Below are 23,491 nucleotides of genomic sequence, written 5' to 3'. Positions count from 1 at the left end.
CTCTGCCCCATCGTCCTAAAAATGTGCTGTCTTTGAGTCTCATAAGAAGCGTCGATGTCTCTGGCATCTTTAACCCTCTTGCTAACACTTGTTAATATAGAAGTTCCCTGAGGATGGACCATGTCGTTAGGCAACCCAACAAACTCTGGTTGATGAGTGAATGGATCAACAAATACATCTCCCCTTTCACATACACAGCTAAAAGATGGGCTAGGACACTGCTAACGAGTCTCCTCACAGACAGGTTTGAATCTGCTACAATCCTATCAGCTCTGACATCTGTCTTGCCTGGTTTCAGAGGGTCCCGGAAGTAATGTGTGAGCTATGGACCTTGTTAAGGAGAGACCTTTCACCATGGAAATGAAGTGTGGGTCCCCAGGAGATCTAAGTGGAGTAGTAGTATAGAAGTGTAACTATAGGTATGGGACAAACTGTCCTCACCCCCAGAGTGTCACCTTCCCTCAGGGCTCTCCTCTTAGTGCCCTTCTGCTTAAAACTCAGCTATACATGATCAAAGCTGCACCCCATCCTTGTCCTTATCCGGTTAATAGAAACAGGACAGCCTGGCATTTCCAAGAGAATGCAGAGTGAGCCCAGCACTCGATAGGAACATCCTATATGCCAGCTGGCCGCGCCAAGTACTTGGTAAGAGAGCCTCTTCGGGCATCCCGGAGCTATGCACTTAACATCAGGACTTACTAAAAAGAAAAGCAAAACTAAAGGAAATGAACCAGGAAATGCCAGAACATTGAAAAGATCAGATTTACACGAAGCCGTCTGTGTTAAGGGCAGGCACAGGCTCCAGTGCAGACAGGCCTGCGCTGTGTTAGTGTTTCATGTTTGGAAATGGAAATTGCCACACTCATCTCAGAGGGCTGATGCTCAAGACCAGCTCAAGCACACTGTCAGGCCCTCTATCGTATTCAGACTCCTCCACATCCCTGTCCTGCTCTAGGTGGCTCCGTCCCATCGGGAAGAAAGGTTCTAGACAGACACGGCATCTGCGAGGTCAGGCTGAGTTCTTGGCCCTGGGCAGACACTCCGGGACTGTTGAAAGAGTGATGTAGTTTGTACGCTTCTCCAGGTTTCCATCAGTAACCACAGACCCTGCCCGTCTCTCCGGGAGCCCAGTCAATTTCCTCTCCCTTTCTTCTTTCTCCAACAAAGCAGCTACTCTCTCTTTCTTCACTGAAGCCTGAGGTCTCTGGTGAGAGACTGTGAGGTCTGGACAGTGGCCTATGCATCAGTCTCCATGGCATCTCCGTCACACCCAGGACTCTGGGTTCCCATGGACAGAGAACGGATTCTCCGTTACACCACCAGGGCCTTAGCTGTCCCCAACTCTCACGCAAGGCCCCCTGAACTTCTGGCTCCCACCTCTCAGTCCCATTTTGTACTCTCACCAGGAACACAGATGGGTGCCCTCACAGTTCCTCATGCAGAGACAGATCCTTGGAGAGAGGCTTGGGAATCCTCCCAGGGTATGGATGGCAGACTCACAAATTAATCCCTGGTGTGACCATTCCTTGGATCCCTTTGGCGGTCTCTTTAGCAGCCTTCTACTAAGAGGGTTATGTGTATTATTTTAGGCACAGTATTTCATCTTTTGGTCAGCAAACATCTGTTGAGTGCCAGCTGTATACTAGCCATGGGCTGGAAATACAGCAATAAATATTCCCCAAACCAACCAGAATATTGGACTCTACCAAAACATACCATATTATTAAGTTAAAATCCAAACTCTGGGCTAGACAGAAGAATCTCTACCCAGTGACAGGCTCCAGTTTAGCTACCATGAGTTATCTGGTGATGGAATTCACTCCATCCAGAATTTTCCTCTGCCTCCTTTGATCAGCTTGTCTAATGGCTTAGTTCTGTCCACTCTAGGAAGGGAAAGGCCTTCCCTACTTCAGGTGAAGACTGAGGGGGCTAGCCTGGTCTTCTGACCGCTCTCTTTCTTCACTGACAAATGCCTTACATATTAACGTTACCGTTGTTGTTCCCTGGGGCTCTCATCCAAGAAGAAAGCTGGAAGTAACATAACAACTTGCACTAGATTGTGCTTCACGAATAAACAACCCTGAAATTAGTTATAGAGAACACAGTCAAGCTTCTAGCTCATCAGTGCCAGGTGTCTATCAAGAGTCAGTGAGAACTCTAATCCATGCTTCCTTATTGGCTAGACTAAACCGTTCATAACCAGTGTCTGGGATGTGCCTAGTCCCCATGAAAGAAAGAGAATACTTGAGGCTGGCGTGCATCAAAACGCTTTGGTTCATAAGCTGTGCACATCATATCCTTCATACCTTATTGGCTATCACTATGGTATCACTCAAACACAAGGAACCAGGAAGTAAAACACCCCAAAATGAAGAGGTAGGCTATACTCTGAACATTAGTGAGTCCCACATCTAAATGCCCAGCATCTAGTGCTACAAACACTCTGTGCAAGTGTTCCCAACACAGTGTAGATAGGACAGACTCAAGGTCCCTTTCTCTTGGCAGGTGCAGTTGTCCTACCTTAGCTGATGTCCTAAAACTATTTTAAAAAAAATCAGTGTGGCATTAGAAGGATTCTTGCCTCAATCCAGCCTTTTCCATCTTTTAAGCCTCATATCCCTGGAAGAAAGACCACTTCTGTGTTCCATCTTTATCCATCTTCCTTCAGATACCTGAGGCAGGAGCAGCGGGCCTGATGCTGACTATCTCCTGGGTGGCCAAAGTTGGAGGTCTGGAAGCCTTTCGTTCAGCTTAGTGTCATGACAACCCAGCTAGGGCTCTCTCCAGAGATGAGTCTTATTACCATGGAAGCTGTGTCTTTGCAGCCACCCACCGCAATAACCACTTGAGGATATAATCTCCTCTTCCAAGACCCTCAGGATAAGCCCTTGTCCCTAGGACAGTCAGTTATGATGACTCCTGACTTCTGCAGACCAGACCATCCCTCGTCCTCCTTTTTACCCTGAGCCTCAGACCTCTTACTCTGCTCTGCTCTGCACTGTTCCCTGCTGTCTTTGGTCCTTTTGCAGGAAGCTTGCTTCTTTCCTATGGCCTGTCTCTTGTGTTACCTCCATAGGTGCTGAAGAGGTCTTGCTTCTGTACAGTAGACCCTCTTGGCTCCCTTGAGCTGCTGGACTTTCTCCCAGAGAATAATTGTCAGTTTAAGAGGATAAATCCTCCTGTTTCCTTCAGCTTGGCCAACCTAGTGGCCAGGCATTTTGATATTTGTGCCAGAAGAGCGTATTGTTCTCCTGTGGTTGTGACCCAGAGTTTAGCCCCTGTGGTATGACCTCTCTCCCTCGGTTCTTCCCCTGGATGCTGGAATCCCTGACAGGCAAGTCACTAGTGAAGAACCCTGTACTTGGTTCCTTGGGCGAAGCTTCTCCTCCTGCTGTCACTCCCTCTCCTTAGCCCCTCTCTCTTGCCTGTCCTGTTAGTAACCAGACTCAGCCTTGCTGCCTGGGGTCTCAGCTGAGTCCTGAGACCCTGTGCCTGTCAGCTAGAAGATAAGCAGAGCTTTGCCAACCTCCACCCTTTAGTCTGCACTTAGCTTCAAGGCGGGTCCATGCCAATCCCAAGAATGATGCTCAGCCTTCATTTCCTGGGCCAGGGAAGCACTTGACCTTAACAGCCCAACTAACTGCTGTCCCCCAGATGGCCACGCCCTGTAAAGGATTAAGCATTGACCAAGGGCATCATGAAGGCCCATCCCAAACAATCTAGTGTGAAACATGCAGCTCTCTGATTTCATACAGCTAACAGTACCCACCGGTTACTGCAGCCACCCACAGAGTCTTTAAGTCCTTTCATTATTCTTTGCTCTAGAACAGTGAGGGAGGGAAGGCGGGAGGGTTGGGAACACACTGCGGGGAGTCATTTTTTCCTAGCGTTCATCTATACAGAAACAGACATCCATTTCCCCATACAGGGCAGGGTCAAAGATGTGCAGACACGAAGTACCCATGGGTCGTGGCTCTCAGAGATGACCAAGGGAGGGGTTGTTGTTTTATAGATATCGACGAATGCCGTCACCCTGGTACCTGCCCTGATGGGAGATGCGTCAACTCCCCTGGCTCCTACACTTGTCTGGCCTGTGAGGAGGGCTATGTAGGCCAGAGTGGGAGCTGTGTAGGTAAGGGCTGATTGCCCAGGCACTGAGGGGGGTCATTTGACCTTGGGATGGCTGGTCGACCCCACACACAGGGAGGGGAAGAGGTGGGCAGACAGAAGTGGCTTGAGGGGCATTGTACTCCTTCATCCGGCTGGATTCTGAGACAATGCTGAGCATGGTATGGGTGTGCTTTGGTTATGGGACTCTGCCCTCTGAATCAGCTAGGGTGGGGCCCTGCTTTGCTGCCTAGCCACATCCGTTCCGAAGCTCTATCCTAAAGTCCCAGAAGCTCCTGCGGTTGGCTTCTGTTGACAGGGATGAGAAGCCGCAGGGTCTTAGGCTGAAGAGATCCAGCCACCAGGCTCCCTGCTACACTAAAGTACTGTATGAGGAGCATCTCCCACTGAATAGTCATGGCACTTCTTGTTCCCAAAACAATCCCATGAAGTGGGAAGGAGTGCTCTTTTTCCTCAGCCCCCGCAGGGAAAAGGCCCAAGGTTCTGATTCTAGGAGGAGCCATGTTTTGAATAGATGCTTTGAGGCTCTGGAGAGGGCAGATGGTTCCCAGGCCCTCAAGACAGCCACAGCCACCCAGGAACAGCCTGGCCTTTCTCCACACTGCCCGCCCACATACTGGAACTGCTTGTTGAGTATGGACTATGGGTGTTTGGGTGGCAGGTAAGAGACTAGAGAGGATGAGACTCGCGATGGAATGAGTCAGGGGTCTTGGACACCTCATTTCTAGCATTCTCAGTAGGTTCATTTTCCAGGACTAGGTAGGGTGGCTGAGGAACACTCAGGAGGGTATGGCCCTGCTGTGCCTAGATGAGACCAAGGAGCATGGCTTCGTGGCCCTCCAAGAGTGGCTGGCCTACATTCCCTCTGACGGCCAGTTCCATGGGCTCATAATAGAGAAGAACTAGGCTTGCTGCAGTGGGAAGAAGGGCAAGGAGGAGCGGGAGGCCTGTGCACCCTCTTGGACTTTATCCACAGATGTCAATGAGTGTCTGACCCCTGGGATATGTACCCATGGAAGGTGCATCAACATAGAAGGCTCCTTTAGATGCTCCTGTGAGCCGGGCTATGAGGTCACCCCGGACAAGAAGGGCTGCCGAGGTACTAAGATGTAGCACCCTTCTTGGCGCATGCAAATCAAGTCTGCAGCATCTTTCCCTCTGCATGCCAACCCTGAATTATCCTAAAGCCTGTCCTATCCTTTGCCAAAACCTATCCTTTCTACACTCCCTGCCCACCTATGAGTCTCTGGCATATCTGCCCTGCAGAATCCCATACAGAACTCAATGGCCTGTTTCAGATGTGGACGAGTGTGCCAGCCGAGCCTCGTGCCCCACCGGCCTCTGCCTCAACACAGAGGGCTCCTTCACCTGCTCAGCCTGTCAGAGCGGGTACTGGGTGAACGAAGATGGCACTGCCTGTGAAGGTAACAGGAGAGATGGTAACAGAGGGACATTATATAGGCCTCCCTCCCTCTTAAATTGCATCTGTTTGTCTCCAGCCTTGGGCTGATCCTGAGTCTCTGGGTTAGGTTAGAGGGAACTTGGGGAGACTTGGCCTCAGAGAGCTTCTGAACTTGACATAACTTCTAAGTTCAAAGATGAGACAAATGGTCACAGAGACAAGAGAGAAGCTAAAGTCACCTACAGTGATTTCGTGTGATGACCATGATCCCAGGACTTGGGGTTGGGAGCAGAGGGATCTTGAGTTCAAGGCCAGCCTTAACTACAGAATGAGTTCAAGGCCAGCCTGAGCTATATAACACTGTCTCTCAAAAGAGGTAAGCTGGAGGTATGGCTACGCAAGGAGCTTTCTAGGAAGGAAGTACGAGGTCGCCTTATAGAATATGGCCAAGGCTTGCCCTTCTCTGGAGATCCAGATGGGCGAGAGGTGTAGCGAGGGATGGCTTCATTGCTGGGACTGCCCTCCTGGGTCCATGGCCACAGTTGTCTCTCTGCCTAGACCTGGATGAATGTGCCTTCCCTGGAGTCTGCCCCACAGGCGTCTGCACCAATACTGTGGGCTCCTTCTCCTGCAAGGACTGTGACAGGGGCTACCGGCCCAACCCCCTGGGCAACAGATGCGAAGGTAAGAGAACCCTCCCCTGTGGGGAGAGTGCAGATGGATTACAGTAGACTAACCAAGCATGTACAAGAAGAAACAAGAAACACACACACACACACACACCATGAAGGCACTGGTGTGCAGGCTGCAGTGTCTCAGGGGCACCAAGGGGGATAACAAGAAACACGAGACACATGTGGTTCCTTGGGCCTTGGCCTAGACTGAGTGACACCTATTATGAGCTTCAAGAGCAGGGTTTCTCAGCCTGTGGGTCTCGACCCCTTTGGGGATCAAATGACTCTTTCACAGGGAAGGCATATCAGATATCCTGCATATCAGATGTTTATATTATGACTCATAATAGTAGCAAAGTTACAGTTATGAAGTTGGAATGAAATAATTATATGATTTGGGGTCACCACATGAGGAACTGTATTAAAGGGTTGCAGCATTAGGAAGGTTGAGAACCACAATTCTATGATTGTCCATTGTGCTTCCCAATAGTGTTAATAATGCCTATAATCCCAACAATCGCGTGGCCCGGTCCAAGGCCAACCAGGGCTACTTAGTGAGAGAAGGGACGTAGGGGTGGGGAGCAGGCAGGACTGCTGTGATGATCCAGGATCGTAACCCTGGCCTTTAGGAGGTAGAAACAAGAGGATTAGGAGTTCAAAGTCATCCCTGGCCATCTTGGAGGCAAGGCCAGTGCTTAACTACATGAGATCCTATCCCAAAACAAACTTACACACAGGCAAAATAAATGACTGTCTCAAGCTCCAGGCTTCTGTTCCCTCGACTCACTTCCCATTGCTTCTTAGCCCAAGACAGGGGAAGGAGGCTTGGGTTTCCCTAGGCCAGGACTGTTGGGCAAGAATGGAGCCCAGCCAAGGCTAGACCAAATGGAAAGATCTCTTGCCATCCTTCTCCCCGTGGTCCTCTCCTGAGCTTCTCCCAGCTGTGCTGCTCTGGGAAAAGAGATAAACGTCACAGGTCCAGTCCCCTCAGGCAGGTGATAGGTCCCTCCCTGTGTGTGGCCTTACAGACGTGGATGAGTGTGAAGGTCCCCAGAACAGCTGCCTGGGAGGCGAGTGCAAGAACACAGAAGGTTCCTACCAATGCCTCTGTCACCGGGGCTTCCAGCTGGTCAATGGCACCATGTGTGAGGGTGAGTACCCAAGTCTCCCATCAGGAGCTGGGGACAGTGTGTCTTGCAGAGGTGAAGGCATCCCTGGAGACACGCCCTTCCCATCTTGTCCCTGCAGACATGAATGAGTGTGTTGGGGAAGAGCATTGTGCCCCTCACGGCGAGTGCCTCAACAGCCTGGGCTCCTTCTTCTGCCTCTGTGCACCCGGCTTTGCTAGTGCTGAGGGGGGCACCAGATGCCAGGGTAAGAAGCCAGCGTGGTTATGTCTAAGGTCCACCAGCAGTTCTGGTGTCTAGATCAGAGTCCCTTCTGAACACTACTGAAGTGAAGAGCATGCCCACAGCCCGCCCGGGACTGGGGAGGACTGGGGAGATGTGAAAGATCCAGGAAGTGCTTAGAGTCAGTCAGAGGACCCTCTGTGATGCCTGTGGCAGATGTGCATGCTCTCCAGGGTCTCAGTGTTCCCTTTCTCCTGCTGACGGAGCCCCCACACTAGAGCCCGCCCTCCCCCAGTGTGGCCTCAGGTTCCTGGCGCTGGACTGGTCCCCTTGATCCTCCTACTCTGAGCTTCTCCCTCGCTCTTCTGTGGGCTCCTTGAGGTCGGAATGAAGCAGCTTGGGCCCCTAGCAAGCTCTAAAGAGACCCGTTAGCTGCATCTGTTCACGGGCATCTCTATCCTACTGTTAGCTGCATCTGCTCATGGGCATCTCTATCCTAGATGTTGATGAATGTGCAGCCACAGACCCATGTCCGGGAGGACACTGTGTCAACACAGAGGGCTCCTTCAGCTGTCTGTGTGAGACTGGATTCCAGCCCTCCCCAGAGAGCGGAGAATGTGTGGGTAAGGACTCTAGGGACAGGGTGGGGCTCGGCTTTACTTCTGCCCGCCTCTGTCCCCATGTCCTCCTTAGCTCCCTGGAACAATGAACACAGCTTCTCAGGAAGTAAAGCATTTTCTACAGGATCCAAAGTATACTGTATTTATTGAGATTCTGATGACGGAGGGGGGGGGGGTTGCCCGAGACTGGCATGATAAAGACAATAATCTTTATACCAGCAGAGCCCAGCAGATACCAAAGTCTTCTGGTAGGACAGATGGTTACAGACCATCTTGAAATTGGAAAGGGAGATAGATATTGAAGAAAGCTCCCTGATCCTCACTGGGGTGAAAATGGTCCAGAGGAGGCTGAGCACACTCGCTCTCAGAGCTTCCCAAATGGTGTGTAGTTGTCTTCCTAGATGCCCAACCCTGCTGGGTCAGGGGAAACTATCCTGAGTGCATCTGCTTGGGGTGAGGTGAGCACAGTGACTTGAAAGAGACCTCAGAAGCAGAGGGATATGAGCTTGTAATGTCAGCCGGGTAGGGTCAGAGCAGTGACCTGAGACACACATCTGCCCCCTCTCATGGCTCTGGGGACAGATATTGATGAGTGTGAGGACCGTGAAGACCCAGTGTGCGGAGCCTGGAGGTGTGAGAACAGTCCTGGTTCCTACCGCTGCATCCTGGGCTGCCAGCCTGGCTTCTATGTGGCGCCAAATGGAGACTGCATTGGTGAGTAGGAGGGAGGTCAAGGCAGGAGGGCTGGGGAGGGCTGAAGAGGGCCAAGGAGGGCTCAGGGGAGTGAGGAGAGCGGAGAACAGTTGGTTTTTCCTTCATTGAACTAGAAACAATTTCTCCCAAGAACACTCACTGTTTGGGCACTTCTTTGAAATTTGTGTATTTCCTGTACAGTGACGCTTACACAAAAATTAAAGAGGGAAGTTAGAGTTAAGGGTTTCTTGTGCTGTGTCCAGGGGTTGTTTTTGTTGTTATTGTTGTTTGTTCATTGGTTTGTTTTCAAATCTTGGTGTTAATAGACCAGATAAATAAGTACTCCCCGCAAACATAGGGACTATGCATACCCTGGTCCCCATTGTCCCTCAGACATAGATGAATGTGCCAATGACACTGTGTGTGGGAACCATGGCTTCTGTGACAATACGGATGGCTCCTTCCGCTGCCTGTGTGACCAGGGCTTCGAGACCTCACCATCAGGCTGGGAGTGTGTTGGTGAGTAGCCTGCGGGCTACCCCAGGTCTGGGCTAGGAAAGACGCTGGGACCCTTCTCATTTCCACCAATGGTTGTCTTTCTTGAAAGGAGGTACTAGGCCCTCTCCAGACACATTCTTGTTTCTGGGGCTCCATGATAGGACCCCCAAGGGTGATCGTGGAAATCACAAGGGAGGGAGATTTCCCCTCCAGCTAGCACTGCTGCTGGGCGGGTAGGATGGAAGGCCAGTCCTGCTGCCGAGGGAGCAAGCAAAGAAGAAAGAGACCTCCTGTCCCACTCACTTCCTTAGAGAGCTTGTGGACATGAGACACCCAGAGGAGGGAACGCTCCTCTTTGTTTGCTTTCATAACCATTTTCAGCAACCCCTCTTCTCTGTTCCATACCACGCCCTCTACCCACCAGGCCACCTTCCCGATAATCCGCATCTACTTTTGCTTCCTCCAAGCGTGGTCCTCTTGGGGGAGGAGAACCTGCCTGCGTGGGCTGGAGCCAGGGGCAGGGTGCACTCGCTTCCTCCTCTCTGTCCTCGTGCCTGGCAGATGTGAACGAGTGTGAGCTCATGGTGGCAGTGTGTGGGGATGCGCTCTGTGAGAACGTGGAAGGCTCCTTCCTGTGCCTTTGTGCCAGTGACCTTGAGGAGTACGACGCAGAAGAAGGACACTGCCGTCCTCGGGTGGCTGGAGGTGAGACCTGGGAGGCACCTTCCCTTCCTGCCACTTTCCATAAGGACTCTGGCTTATAAAAGCCATCCCAGCTCCAGCCACTTAGTAGAGTTCAGTGGGCCAGTGTTGGGGGTGTGGGTTACGATTGGATGATAGAGAGGACAGGAGTCTAAGGGCCACATTTGCCAGCACATGCCAGACAACATTCCCACTGAATGGCTAGGATGACCAAGGGAAACTCAGGGTGCTCTGTCACCTAGAATAGCCCTCCAGGGGACCTCTGATTGAGTTTGTTACAGAGACCCTGAGACCACGCAATCCTTGAATGGGTCTTTTAGATTAAGGAGGCCTTGAAGTTGAACTAAGCTGGACCCTACCCTTCTCATTGCTACTCTACCCCAGGCTAGACCATAACTCAGCTGGATTCAGTGACTTGGAAAAAAAGTAAGGGGAACTTTATAAGGAAAAATGGAGGGGAGAATGGTTTGGGGTCCCTGAGAGGCAGAAGGGACCAGAAGGATGTTCATATGGTATGCCAGAGATGGGGATTGCCCGTGGGGGTTGTTGGCAAGTAGTACATTAGAAACATCAGGGCCTTGGGCATCAGAGGCACTGGAGTCAGAGTCCCATTTCACCCCTTAATAACTCCTTAAATGGCTGGGCAGTGGTGGCGCACGCCTTTAATCCCAGCACTTAGGAGGCAGAGGCAGGTGAATTTCTGAGTTCAAGGCCAGCCTGGTCTACAAAGTGAGTTCCAGGACAGCCAGGGCTATACAGAGAAACCCTGTCTTGAAAACAAACAAACAAACTCCTTAAATGTAACTTCTGAGATGCAATTTCTTTGTGGACAACATGAGCCACCCTAAGGATGCTAAGGGTACCACATGAGATACTGTACACCATAAGGTCTCTAGAGACACTAAGTTTAAAAGATCAACTTAAGGGCAGGGATGCCTCAAAGGATCATGAACAGACTGTCATAGGGGGCTTCTGTCACACACAGCTCAGAGAATCCCAGAGGTCCGGACAGAGGACCAGGCTCCAAGCCTTATCCGCATGGAATGCTACTCTGAACACAATGGTGGTCCTCCCTGCTCTCAAATCCTGGGCCAGAACTCCACACAGGCCGAGTGCTGCTGCACTCAGGGTGCCAGATGGGGAAAGGCCTGTGTGCCGTGCCCATCTGAGGACTCAGGTAAGGCTTCGAGGGCTACAAAGACTCTTAGGGTCAGTTTGCAGTGTGGTAGGGGGACAGAGAAGGAGCCAGGGGTAATGGCACATGCCTACAATTCCAGCTTCCAGCCCTCAGGAGGCTGAAGCAGAAAGATCATGAGTTTGAGGCAAGCCTGAGCTACATAGCACAGATCCAGGCCAGCCTCTATTACAAAATTAGACCCTTAAAAATGAGTGTGAGAGCCGGGCGTGGTGGCGCACGCCTTTAATCCCAGCACTTGGGAGGCAGAGGCAGGCGGATTTCTGAGTTCGAGGCCAGCCTGGTCTACAAAGTGAGCTCCAGGACAGCCAGAGCTATAAAGAGAAACCCTGTCTCGAAAAACCAAAAAAAAAAAAAAAAAAAAAAAAAAATGAGGGTGAGGCAGGGCAGTGGCGGCACACGCCTTTAATCGCAGCACTTGGAAGGCAGAGGCAGGTGGATCTCTTGTGAGTTCAAGGCCAACCTGGTCTATAGAGTAAGTTCCAGGATAGCCAGGGCTACATAGAAACTCTGTCTCAAAAAAGTCAAAAATCAAAACAAAAAATTGGAGGTAGGGAGACATGACATGTTCTGTGCTTGAATGCCTTCGTACACAGTTGAATTCAGTCAGCTCTGCCCCAGTGGTCAAGGTTACATCCCAGTGGAAGGAGCCTGGACATTTGGACAAACCATGTATACAGGTGAGCATCCTCAACGCTCTCCTCCTCAAACTCCACTTGCCAGAGTGAACCCTGGCCTAGTCCTCTAGGTGGCCCTCGGAAGCCCTACACCCAGCTCCGGCTTCTGGATGGCTTCTGTCCTTTGGGCTCTGGGGCTTTTCCAGCCCAGATATTTTTAGCTGGAAAGTTTTAGCCAAGGTCCTCCTGAAATGTTTGCATGACCCTGAACTCAGTTTCCCTGTGCCCTCAAGTCTAGAGGGTGCACCATGGTGTTTAACCTCACCACCACCATACCAGGACTCAAGGATAGACTGGGGTAGGTACTGCACTGCCACCCAGGTCAGGACAGTAGCTGTCTCTCTGGCTCCACCCACCAAAGCAGAAACCTTGGGGAGCTCATTGTCTTCTTGGAGAGTTTCAGGTACTGGATCCCTTGGTGCCTTATTGAGAAAGCTAGTCCTGAGAAGGAAATAATGGGAACAAAAAGTGTGTGCGTGAGTGTATGTGTGAGGGTGTGTGTGCGTGCACACTTGTGTATGTGTGATATGTGTATATGTGTGCATGTGTGTAAGTGATGTGTGTGTGTGTGTGTGTGTTGCTGGAACTGAAGCCAGTGGCTTCCTGCACTCTCCCACTGGACACCAAGCGGCTTGTCTTGAGTGCTTGCTTTGTGTCAAGTGCTATTTAAAGTGCTTTATGGGTATTAGCATATCTTAATCCTCATTACAATTGCAAGAGGTTAAGCAGTATTTTAGAGGAGAAACTGAGGCAAGAAGAACCTAAGCAACTTACCCATCTCACTCAGAGGGCTGGATGTAGAGCCTCTGACTATAAGTACCCCTTCCTGCCATTTCTTCCCCTCCCCCCCCACCCCCACTCGCCTCACTCTGTCCTCCCGCAGATGCCGATGAGTGTGTACTGTATGGGCCTGCTCTCTGCCAGAATGGCCGATGCCTCAACACAGTGCCTGGCTACATTTGCCTGTGCAACCCTGGCTACCACTATGATGCCTCCAGCAGGAAGTGCCAGGGTGAGGACTCACGTGGGCCCTGCTAATCCTTAGTTCCACCCTTGCTAAGAGTCCCCCTTCCTGGGAAAGATGCCCACTGCGGCAGGTGGGTCTGAGGCAAGGGCAGTTCTAGGCTGTCAGAGACGGTTCCTAGAGAGAGCCCTTCCTGGGTGGGCATCTTCTTGGGCCTCCTTAGACAAACCCTTCTGTGAGCATTGTCAAAAGGCCACTTCTGGACCTTCTCCACTTTTTCCTCACACCACAGATCACAATGAATGCCAGGACTTGGCCTGTGAGAACGGTGAGTGTGTGAACACAGAAGGCTCCTTCCATTGCTTCTGCAATCCCCCCCTCACCCTAGACCTCAGTGGGCAGCGCTGTGTGAACAGCACCGGCAGCACGGGTGAGTAGATGGGGGTGTGGGCATCAGGGGTGCAGACCTGGCCTGGGACTCACAGTCTTCTGGGGTATGTGCCACCAGAGGACTTCCCTGACCATGACATCCACATGGACATCTGCTGGAAAAAAGTCACCAATGATGTGTGCAGCCAGCCCTTGCGTGGGCACCATACCACCTATACAGAATGCTGCTGCCAAGATGGGGAGGCCTGGAGCCAGCAGTGCGCTCTGTGTCCGCCCAGGAGCTCTGGTAAGAGGGTACCCGCAGATCTGGGCATAGCTCTGGAATGGGGGTACTATCACCCTGAAAAGAGAGCAATCAGGAAGCCCAGGCCTTGCCCTTAATCCAGGTCATTCAGGACAAAGAAAGGCGCAGGCCTGGTCAGGAACCCCCATGTGTTCTCCTCTTGGGCCAAGAGCCAGCAGGACCAGCTTACCGAGCTTCAGCTAGCAAGAGCTAAAACCCAGCACCTTTCTCCCTCCTCCCCAACAGAGGTCTATGCTCAGCTGTGCAACGTGGCTCGGATTGAGGCAGAGCGCGGAGCAGGGATCCACTTCCGGCCAGGCTATGAGTATGGCCCTGGCCTGGACGATCTGCCTGAAAACCTCTACGGCCCAGATGGGGCCCCCTTCTATAACTACCTGGGCCCCGAGGACACTGCCCGTGAGCCTCCCTTCTCCAACCCAGCCAGCCAGCTGGGGGACAACACACCTGTCCTTGAGACTCCTCTGCAGCCCTCTGAACTTCAGCCTCAGTATCTAGCCAGCCACTCAGGTACGTGCAGCAAAACTGGAGAAGAGCCACGCCCTGCCGTCCCCTCACCCCCTCCGCCTGCCTGCCAGGGGAGGACAGGGAAGGGGAAACACACTGGGCACAGGCAGCCAAGCGTCACCCCAAACCTTAAGGAGAGTGTGACCTTTGTTGCAGTGTCGTTCTGTAGGGCTGTTGCGATCCACTGTCAACCCCACCCTCGGCAGGCAACAGCGACCACCATTGTACTGGAGGGTGTAGGGTGAGAGACACGGGGACCTACACCCTCAGACCTCAGCCTTCTTCTTTCTGACTCTATTAGAACCCCTGGCCTCCTTCGAAGGCCTTCAGGCTGAGGAATGTGGCATCCTGAATGGCTGTGAGAATGGCCGCTGCGTGCGTGTGCGGGAGGGCTACACTTGTGACTGCTTTGAGGGCTTCCAGCTGGATGCGGCCCACATGGCCTGTGTGGGTGAGTTTGGAGCAGTGAGAGCCACGCCTACCACAGGACTCCGGGCTAGGGCAGCCGGGAAACACGCTGCTGCCCCCTAGTGGGCGTGTGTCAAGCTAGTGAAAGTGGAAGCCCCAAAGACAGGTTTAATGGTCCATCCTCCACAGAAGAGAAGCAAAGACATGAAGGCATAGTCTTGGGCATGCTAAAATGACTGCTTCTTGGGTTTTGTCCCTTAGTTGACTTGTTTGGGGCGGCCTGATGAGGCAGGGGGTCTGAAGAGGGGGCCTTTGGGTATCATATCCAGGGAAGGGGGAAGGGGCTGGTGGCTAGAGGGACCCAGAGACCCCTGCAGCTTTCTTCTTTGCTTCCATAGATGTGAACGAGTGTGAAGACTTGAATGGGCCTGCAGCACTCTGTGCACACGGTCACTGTGAGAACACAGAGGGTTCCTATCGCTGCCACTGTTCGCCAGGTTACGTGGCAGAGCCAGGCCCCCCACACTGTGCGGCCAAAGAGTAGAAGTGAGGGCTTGCTGTGGGCAGCTATCTGGAAAATGGCTTCAGCCACAGGCTGTGGACTTAAGATTGCTTCCCTAGCTGGGAAGACATCGCGCTGGGAAGACGACGTGATGACATCAGGCCCGGGCTCTGGACCCAGTTCTGCCAGCCTTGCCAACTTTTTATTTCTTCCAGCTTAACTCTGGGTGTGAGCTTCCATCACTGCCTCTATGCCATTGCTTGGCTCAGACACCACAAATATCTTAATGCTTCAGCCACTGGCCATGAGACACCGCCCACCAGTCTGTCCCCGGGACCACACGATAGGGCACTCATCAGGCTGTGCTCTTAGGCTGTGCAAACATTGCAGGTACCCCTTTCCAGTTGTGAGGCACACATCATCCTACTTGTTCTGTAATGGGGACAGTGGCTACATCCGCCCGGGGATGGCCTCTTCACCATCTGTGGAGCAAGAGAGGGTTTGGGGATTGGCTCCTGTGTCCCCTCTGAGAACCACCACCACCACTCGGCCAAGCTGGCATGAGCTCTTTCTGCCACATCTCCACCTCTTAGACAGTTCTGCGGCCCCTCATCTCAGAGGATGAAGACTAATACTAACTCGCTGAGTGTAAGAAATACAAAGGACGAGGAACAGTGAGCCTGAGAAAGTGCGGCAAGAGAGGGATGTGGAAAACATGGCGAGCTGATACGAAAGGAGGAGCCAAGAGTGAAAGAACTCTAAAAACACTGAGTTGCTTTGGGCGAATAAGTACTTGAAGCCCCTTAGAGGCTCTGTGTGCCTGCAGTGAGGCTTGTCACAAGCTCTGGCGCCCATCTGCAAAGGCCTTTCTTAGGCACATCTATCCCTATGGGGAAACCCAAATAGATGGGCTAACAATATAAAGTCTCCTTTTCAGCTGGTCTTGGCAGAGGAGGCCAGGTTCTCAGAGTTGTTTATCTCCTCCACTCAGAAGCACTTGCCCTTGTTCCCTCTAAGAAATGCACTTCCATACAAGCTAGCTGGGGGTTCAGGAGCATGGGGGAATAAAATGTTCATCTGGACCCTTCTGTGCTTAGTTTTTATTTCCTATTATACCATTTTTATCACACTGGTTAAATCTAAAGGTCAGATTAGAGATGAACCTGCATGTGTTCCACATCCAGTTCCACGAGCCCGCATGACTGGGCTCCAGGGCAGTGTGGCGCTGGTACAGTGCAGCAGGTTCTATGCTATCCTAAGGCAGAGCAGACTGGCTGCCTTCCCCTGACTGGCTGTATCTGACAGAGGACATGGTGATGACTGCTACTTCTTAAATCTAATCTGCCCTGCCTGCTGCTCTGATTGTCAGCCGTCAAATAACTTATTGGGTGCCTACTGTCTGAGCACTGTAATGATTGCTGTGCCTAAATTTTATTTAATCATCCAACAAGCTCATTTGCTACTTTATTCCTATTTGCAGGCAAGAAAACTGAGACATGGGGAGCTTAAATAATTTTCTGTAAGCCACTGTATCTCAGCAGACAATAACACATAGTTCCTAAACCAATGAAAATATTCTTTTGCTAATAACAGAAACTTCACTTAGAGTGCAGGAAAATTGGGGATTTAGCTCACTTGATAGAGTGCTTACCTAGCATGCACAAGATCCTGGGGTGCTCTCCCTAACACGGTGAAGGAGGGGTAAGGAGAATGGGGACACTTTTAAAAGACTAGCCAAGATCAAAGTTTGCTCAGACTGCTAGGTGGCTAGCCTTGGGTGAACTGGACTCTCGTGACAACTGATGGACGTGTATGTTGGCTCAGTGTCTAACGAGCACAATGACAATGTCTCTCACAGTTATAACAGGCGAAAAACTAACTCTCTGACCCAGTAATTCCACCCCTAGGTCTTTAACCTTCAGATATGTTCTCATTAACTATGAAATCACGGGTGTGAGAGGGTATTTATTGAAGAGCTCTTTGTAATCAGAAGATTAGAAACCACTACTAAGGAATGTTGAGACAAGATGGCAGTGTAAACACCTGTCAAGGATACCCTGGGAACACTGGGGGAGGGGAGGAGGCTGTAGAACAGCTTGGGAGATGTGCTACTGTGTGTCTGAGGAGAGTGGGCCACTACTAACCTCAGACTCCACCTTACACCCATCCTCAAAGACCATCTGCCATCGCCAAGCATGCCCTGCTGGCACTGTGCTCTTGCCCTCAGAGCCCCCCACCCCTTGTCTGCCTGGTCACCCTTTGGACAGGCTGCTTGCACGTACACACACTGCCTTTTATTAAAAACAGAAGTAATATGCAGCGTGTGCTGTTCTGCACAGTGACCCCTCCCCCATCTCTGTGACAGAGTCTTACTAAGCAGGCCAGGGTGGCCTAGAACAAGTGACCCTCTGCCTCCATTGTGCTGGAACTCCATGTGTGGGCCACCACAACCAGGTATATATTTTTTTCACTCCATATTTGCTCATAAAGAATTATCTTGCCGGGTGTGGTGGCGCACACCTTTAATCCCAGCACTTGGGAGGCAGAGGCAGGCTAGGCTGATTTCTAAGTTTGAGGCCAGCCTGGTCTACAGAGTGAGTTTCAGGACAGCCAGGGCTACTCAGAGAAACCCTGTCTCAAAAAACCTCCCCCCAAAAAAAGATTTATCTCATGTTGCCTCGTGTTGTTGATAAAACCAACATTCAGAAGGCGGAGGCAAAGGGCTTGCGAGAGTTAGAATAGCCTGACCTACAAAACAAGATCCTGCTTCAAAACAAGATAGTCAACAATGCCTCATCCTGTTTTACACTGTCTGCTGGTGGTGGGGATGACTAAGTCATAGCTCCCTCAGCCAGTGCCTCACTGGCCGACAATTCCACTGCCTTCCATTGCTTACCTTCGTCCATAAAGCTGCAAAGAACACTCGTGTGCATGTGTTACTTCATGTTCAGAGTAAACTCTTGAAAACAATATGGTTTGCAGGAGAGTGACGGGGTGGATGAATAAAATCCTGAGGAGCCACGAGGACCAAGCCAGTGAGCAGCATCCCTCCATGGCCTCTGCATCCACTCCTGCCTCCAGGATCCTGCCCTGCTCGAGTTCCCCTCCTGACTTCCTTCAGTGATGAGCTGTATGTGGAAGTGTGAGCCAAATAAGCCCTTTGCTCCACAACCTGACTTCTGGTCATGGTGTTTTGTTGTAGCCATGGAAACCTAAGTCATACTGTCTAGCCTGGATGACTCCCTGTGCTCAGACCCCTCCCCAACAGAAACAGACAGACAGAGAGAGAGACAGAAAGAGGGTTGGGGATATTTCTCAGACACAGACTTTCATAGAAGCCAATTCTGCAACAACTAAGGCCTTAACAAACCTTCTTTAAAATCATTGGAGAGCTGGCTATGGAATACGCCTGGAATTCTTGGGACCTAGGAAGCTGTGGTAGGAGGTTGGAGAGTTCGAGGCCAGTATGAGCAGACACAGTGTAACAAGCCACTCCTGGGCTAATCACCAAACTCCAACCTGGAAAAGATTAAACGAGAGAAATGGGGGTGGAGTGGGAACCGAGTGATGGTTCAGCAGGTAGGGAACTTCACAGCTCCTCCAGAGAACTGGAGTTGGTCCCCAGCACCCCAGTTGGGCAGCTCTCCAGATCTAACATCTTCTCCGGGCCTACACGGGTATCCTCACATACATAGCGTATGATGACACAGACACACATATCACACACAAATAATAAAATAAAAATCTAAAAAAAAAAAGTCACAGTGAGTAGGCCTGGTGGTACACAGCTGTAATCCCACCGACCCTAAAAGGACTGTAACTCAAGCCGTGCTGAAGCCACAGGAGGAGTCCGAGGCCCGCCTAGGTGACCTATCAGGACCCTGGCTCAAGAAACGAAAGGAAAAAAGAAAGGTGCAGGGGTAGAGGGTGAACAAGAGATCTTTCCATTGCCACAGAAAGGGCATAGCTTCCTTAAGCGAATTAGCAGTGAGGAAATTGGCAGAAATGTCAGTCTGCTGGCTTTCCTGGCTTGTCAGAAAGAGGGCATTTGGTCAGAAAGGGCTTGTAGAAAACCCACAATGGTTCCAGGACAGCCAGGGCTGTTACACAGAGAAGGCTTGTTTGGAAAACAAACAAACACACACACACACACAAAAGAGAACCCCTAGAAGGTTGTTTGTCTGAGCCAATACTCCAGTGGCCCCTAGCTACCATCGATCCCTCAAGCCACAGGTACAAGTCACTCTTACACTACGGTTGTCTCATCAAGTGTTCCCCACCTCTGGGATTAAGTTCCCTGAAGGACATTCTTCGATAAAAACCATTCTCACATAACATGAAGCACTGTTCTTGTTTTTCTCTATCCTGCCTTTCAAAACACAGAATTGAATTCTCCCATTACCAGGAGGCAACTGCATTCTAAGGGACCTTATCTCTGCCTGCTTGGCCACTGTAATTTAGTGAAAGATATACTTAGCAACAAAAGCTATTCTGCTCACACTTGGGAATTTTAAAACCACTACATCAATAACCCACAAGAAATACTCTGGAAGCGTAGGCTCCAGGGGCTGGAGAGATGGCTAACCGGTTAAGAGCATCGGTTGCTCTTCCAGAGGATTGGGGTTTGATTCCCAACACCCACAGGATGGCTCACAACTGTCAAGTTCAATCTCAGGGCATCTGGCGTTCATAGGCACTGCACACATACAGAACAGAAACACACATCTGCCTCCTTCCATGGGCAGGTGAGCAATCTGTCCCCTTCTGACCTCTCTGTGCACATGATAGGCTTGTTTCTAAGTCCTAGATTTCCCCCCACATTGAAAATGTAAGGTTCTGTCATAGTTTTGGATTTTGATCTCTACTTTCATTTTCTTTGGTAAATTATCTTGCTAGATGACTAACTCCTATATAGTACATAAATACAAGCTTTTGCTTAACAAGCAATTTTTTTGTTTGTTTAAGATGGGGTCTTACTATAGCACACTGGCTGGCCTGGAATTTGCCCTGTAGATCAAGCTGGCCTTCAGTCATTAAGATCCACCTGCCTCTGCATCTTGGGTGCTGGGATTAAAAATATATACCACCATGTTGGACTAAAGATTTTTAAATTCTGTGTGGTTGTGAGTGGGGTGTATGCCCATTGAGTGCAATGTGACCTTGGAGGCCAGAAGAGGAGGTCTGGTTCTCTGGAGCCTTCTGACACGGGTACTAGGAATGGAGTTAAGGTCCTCACAGAAAACCGTCTATACTTTTCACCCCTGAGCCAGCTCTCCAGCTCTTTGCTACTTCTAAGATGCCAAGCAAAAGATCAATTTAACTAGTAACGCTTCCTGAGTCCACCTGTCTGTGGTTTCCCCATTGAAACTAAGTTATCTGTTAGTAACTGTGATATTGATTCTCTTTCTAGTATCTGTCTAAACAGTTCTAGGCTTGCAGCACTATAATATAACTGTATCGGGTTGTGTAGCCCATTTAAATGTCACATTTAAGTACATTAAACATTACTAGAATCTGTGCTTTTAAAAGCTTTACTAATGCAGGACTCTTGGCAGGCACTGTAGCAAACATGGCATCCCAGTGCAAAACCAAGTTATCCGAAAGTCTCCGGTGCACAGAGCTCATGCAAAGGGGATTGAGCTTGAACCCAGGAGACAAGAAACATCCTTAGTGAAGAACACTGGTGCTCAGGTTTGCCAGAGTTTGAGGAGAGCTCTGATGTAGAGCAGAACTCTTGTTATATAGAGAGATCTTTCCTGTGGAGGAGTGTCATTAGGGATTTAATCCTGAGGCTGAGATGTTAGCGGTTCAGATGAGCATGAAGATTGAGGCAGATCATCAAGATGATAAGGTGGGACTTGACGTGTCTATGAGACTTTGCTGGGGACAACTGGAAGTTTGCCAACAGGGACCGTGCCAATTATGAAAATAGAAAACCAATGAAAGCGAAGATGTTCTTAGATTTAAATGAGATTAAAGATTAAATTGAGATTAAAATGAGAGACTTAAGATTAAAATGAGAGACTAAAATAACTCTTGGATGCCCACGAGCAACAGTGAGATTTGGAGCACAGGATAATTTGGAACTCATCTTGATGGCTTCTGTAGTTGCTGCTGGTCTAACATTGACTTGTAAAGAAAGGCAGCTTTGGAAACATGCTGCCCTTGAGGCTGATCTGTGATGAATGTCATGCATCTTTTTTCTCAGGGCATTATTTGGCTTTAAAGATTTTTGTATATATGTTTTTGCCTATGTGTATATTTATACACCATTTGTGTTTCTAGTGCCAGAGGAGACCAGAAGAGTGTCAGATGCCCTGGGGCTGGAGTTACAAATGGTTGTGTGTTCTGGAACTCAAACCTAGGTCATCTGGAAGAGCAGCAAGCCTTCCTTTTTTTTCCCCCAAGACAAGGTCTCTCTTTGTGGCCTTGGCTGTACTTTAACTCAATCCACCTGCCTCTGCCTACCACGTACTGGGAATAAAGGCTTTACCACCACTGCCAGGCCAGTGGCAAGTGCCCTTACCCACGGAGTCATCTCTTCAGCCGCCCTCTTTAATGACATTTTTTCAAGGTGAAAATTTACCCCTTGATCTTCAAATGTATGTATACACAGGCTGCTTCCTTTTGACTTTTGTGTATATTATACAAAAGTATAAACTTAGACACACACACATATACACAGAGAGGGACAGACAAAGAGAAAGACAACGAGACACACTGACCTGGAATAGATTGCTATGAATTCGTGCCATTATTTAAACTGCCCTTACTTTTTGCTTCATTAATCCTGTCGAGCCAATCTACAAATTTTGGAATCAAATGTTGTAAGAACTCAGCAAATATAACTTATCAAGAATAAACATTCTCTAGCCTGAAGCATTTGCATGCTATCAGGTTATTGTCAGTTTATAGTAGATGTGTTTTGTTTATGTTGGCAGTTAATTGGGCTACATTTTGACTAGTGACTTGCAATGGAAGGACAAGCAAATAAATATGTCTTAAAGACACAGATAAATTACTTGAGAATCTGAAATACAAATTTTATTGGTTTTTTATATTTTAATTCACTCTTTAAAAAGTCCCTTCCAGGGCTGGAGAGATGGCTTAGAAGTTAAGAGAACTGACTGTTCTTCCAGAAGTCCTGAGTTCAAATCCCAGCAACCACATGGTGGCTCACAACCAACTGTAATGAGATCTGATGTCCTTTTATGGAGTGTTTGAAGACAGCTACAGTGTACTTACATTAAAAAAAAAAAAAAAAAAAAAAGTCCATTCTAGAGGGCTGGAGAGATGGAGGAGAAGGAGGAGGAGGGAAAGGAGGAAGAAGAGGAGGGAGGAGGGGAGGAGGAAGAGGAGGAGGAAGAGGATGAAGAAGTAGTAGTAGAAGAAGAAACAACAACCCAGGCCTAGTAGTAATAGGTCAGACATTAAGAGAACTGGCTATTCTTCCATAGGTCCTGAGTTCAATTCCCAGCCACCACATGGTGGCTCAGAACCATGTATAATGAGATCTGGAGCCTTCTTCTGGTCTGCAGGCATTCATGCAGGGAGAACACTGTGTACATTTAAAACAAAACAAAACTTCTCTTCTATTGTCTACAAGTAATGAAAGGACCACTTCCCCCTCTGCATAAAACCACAGGCCTCTTATAGGAGGTAGGCAAACTCAGTTACTGAATGGTCATAGATGGGCATGGAGTACAAAAGCTACTTTTCATTTTTTTTTTTTTGTTTTTGTTTTTTTGAGACAGGGTGGCTCTGTATAGCCTTGGCTGTCCTGGAACTCACTTTGTAGACCAGGCTGGGCTCAAACTCAGAAATCTGCCTGCCTCTGCCTCCCAAGTGCTGGGATTAAAGGCGTGTGCCACCACGCCCGGCTCAAAAGCTACTTTTCAAGTCATTCAGCGATCAAGAGGGGTTTAGCTAAACTTACTTTTTTGGGTTTTGGAGGTGGGGGAGATCTCTTGGCTTTATAAAACCTAGTAGATTCATGAGCATGACAATAAAATGTATTTCTCTGTAATATTGCAAGTGGAAATGGCCTTCATAGAACACATGGATAAATCCCTAAGACATTCAAGAATAGTACAATACAACTGGACTATGACATAGGCCTGTCATCCCAACTATTGGAATATCAAGACTAGGGTATTGAAAGTTCAAGGCCAGCCAGGGAAATTCTGTGAGACCCTGTCTCCAAATAGAAAAGCAAAACAGTCAAGGAATATAATTCAAGTGCTGGATTGGAGATTCTCAGCCTGCCTAAAGCAAAGACCCTTTAAAACAGTTCCTCATGTTGTGGTGACCCCAACCATAAAATTACATTTGTTGCTAATTTTGCTATTGTTATGAGTTGTAATAAATGGGACTGCCATGGGTTGTGACTCACAGGTTGAGAACCACTGTGTTAGAGTGTTTACCCAGCAGTTACAATGCCCTAGGTCCAATCCTGGGAGAGTAGGGGGCAAGACACCACAA

General features: G+C 49.6%; 1 protein-coding gene across 1 annotated transcript in view; it reads left to right on the top strand.

Annotated features, from left to right (window-relative positions):
• The window catches only part of Ltbp2 (latent transforming growth factor beta binding protein 2), a 97,337-nt gene extending 81,245 nt beyond the window's left edge, over positions 1-16,092 (top strand). The window contains exons 19-36 of the mRNA XM_021178731.3: positions 4,013-4,132; positions 5,105-5,227; positions 5,427-5,552; positions 6,089-6,214; positions 7,233-7,355; positions 7,453-7,578; positions 8,054-8,176; positions 8,756-8,887; positions 9,260-9,385; positions 9,926-10,069; positions 11,052-11,243; positions 11,858-11,941; positions 12,822-12,950; positions 13,195-13,332; positions 13,411-13,578; positions 13,822-14,103; positions 14,402-14,551; positions 14,907-16,092. Coding sequence (XP_021034390.2) covers positions 4,013-4,132; positions 5,105-5,227; positions 5,427-5,552; positions 6,089-6,214; positions 7,233-7,355; positions 7,453-7,578; positions 8,054-8,176; positions 8,756-8,887; positions 9,260-9,385; positions 9,926-10,069; positions 11,052-11,243; positions 11,858-11,941; positions 12,822-12,950; positions 13,195-13,332; positions 13,411-13,578; positions 13,822-14,103; positions 14,402-14,551; positions 14,907-15,052 — 2,558 coding nt within the window. The 3' untranslated portion in view covers positions 15,053-16,092. The remainder of the gene's footprint in view (positions 1-4,012; positions 4,133-5,104; positions 5,228-5,426; positions 5,553-6,088; positions 6,215-7,232; positions 7,356-7,452; positions 7,579-8,053; positions 8,177-8,755; positions 8,888-9,259; positions 9,386-9,925; positions 10,070-11,051; positions 11,244-11,857; positions 11,942-12,821; positions 12,951-13,194; positions 13,333-13,410; positions 13,579-13,821; positions 14,104-14,401; positions 14,552-14,906) is intronic.
• The last annotated feature ends 7,399 nt before the right edge of the window (positions 16,093-23,491 follow it).

The sequence above is a fragment of the Mus caroli genome, unplaced genomic scaffold, assembly GCF_978045245.1.
Source record: "Mus caroli unplaced genomic scaffold, Mus_caroli_1 scaffold_14, whole genome shotgun sequence".
Lineage (NCBI taxonomy): Eukaryota > Metazoa > Chordata > Mammalia > Rodentia > Muridae > Mus > Mus caroli.
The sequence above is the reverse complement of the archived record's forward strand: the minus strand, read 5'-3'. Positions and strand labels throughout refer to the sequence as shown.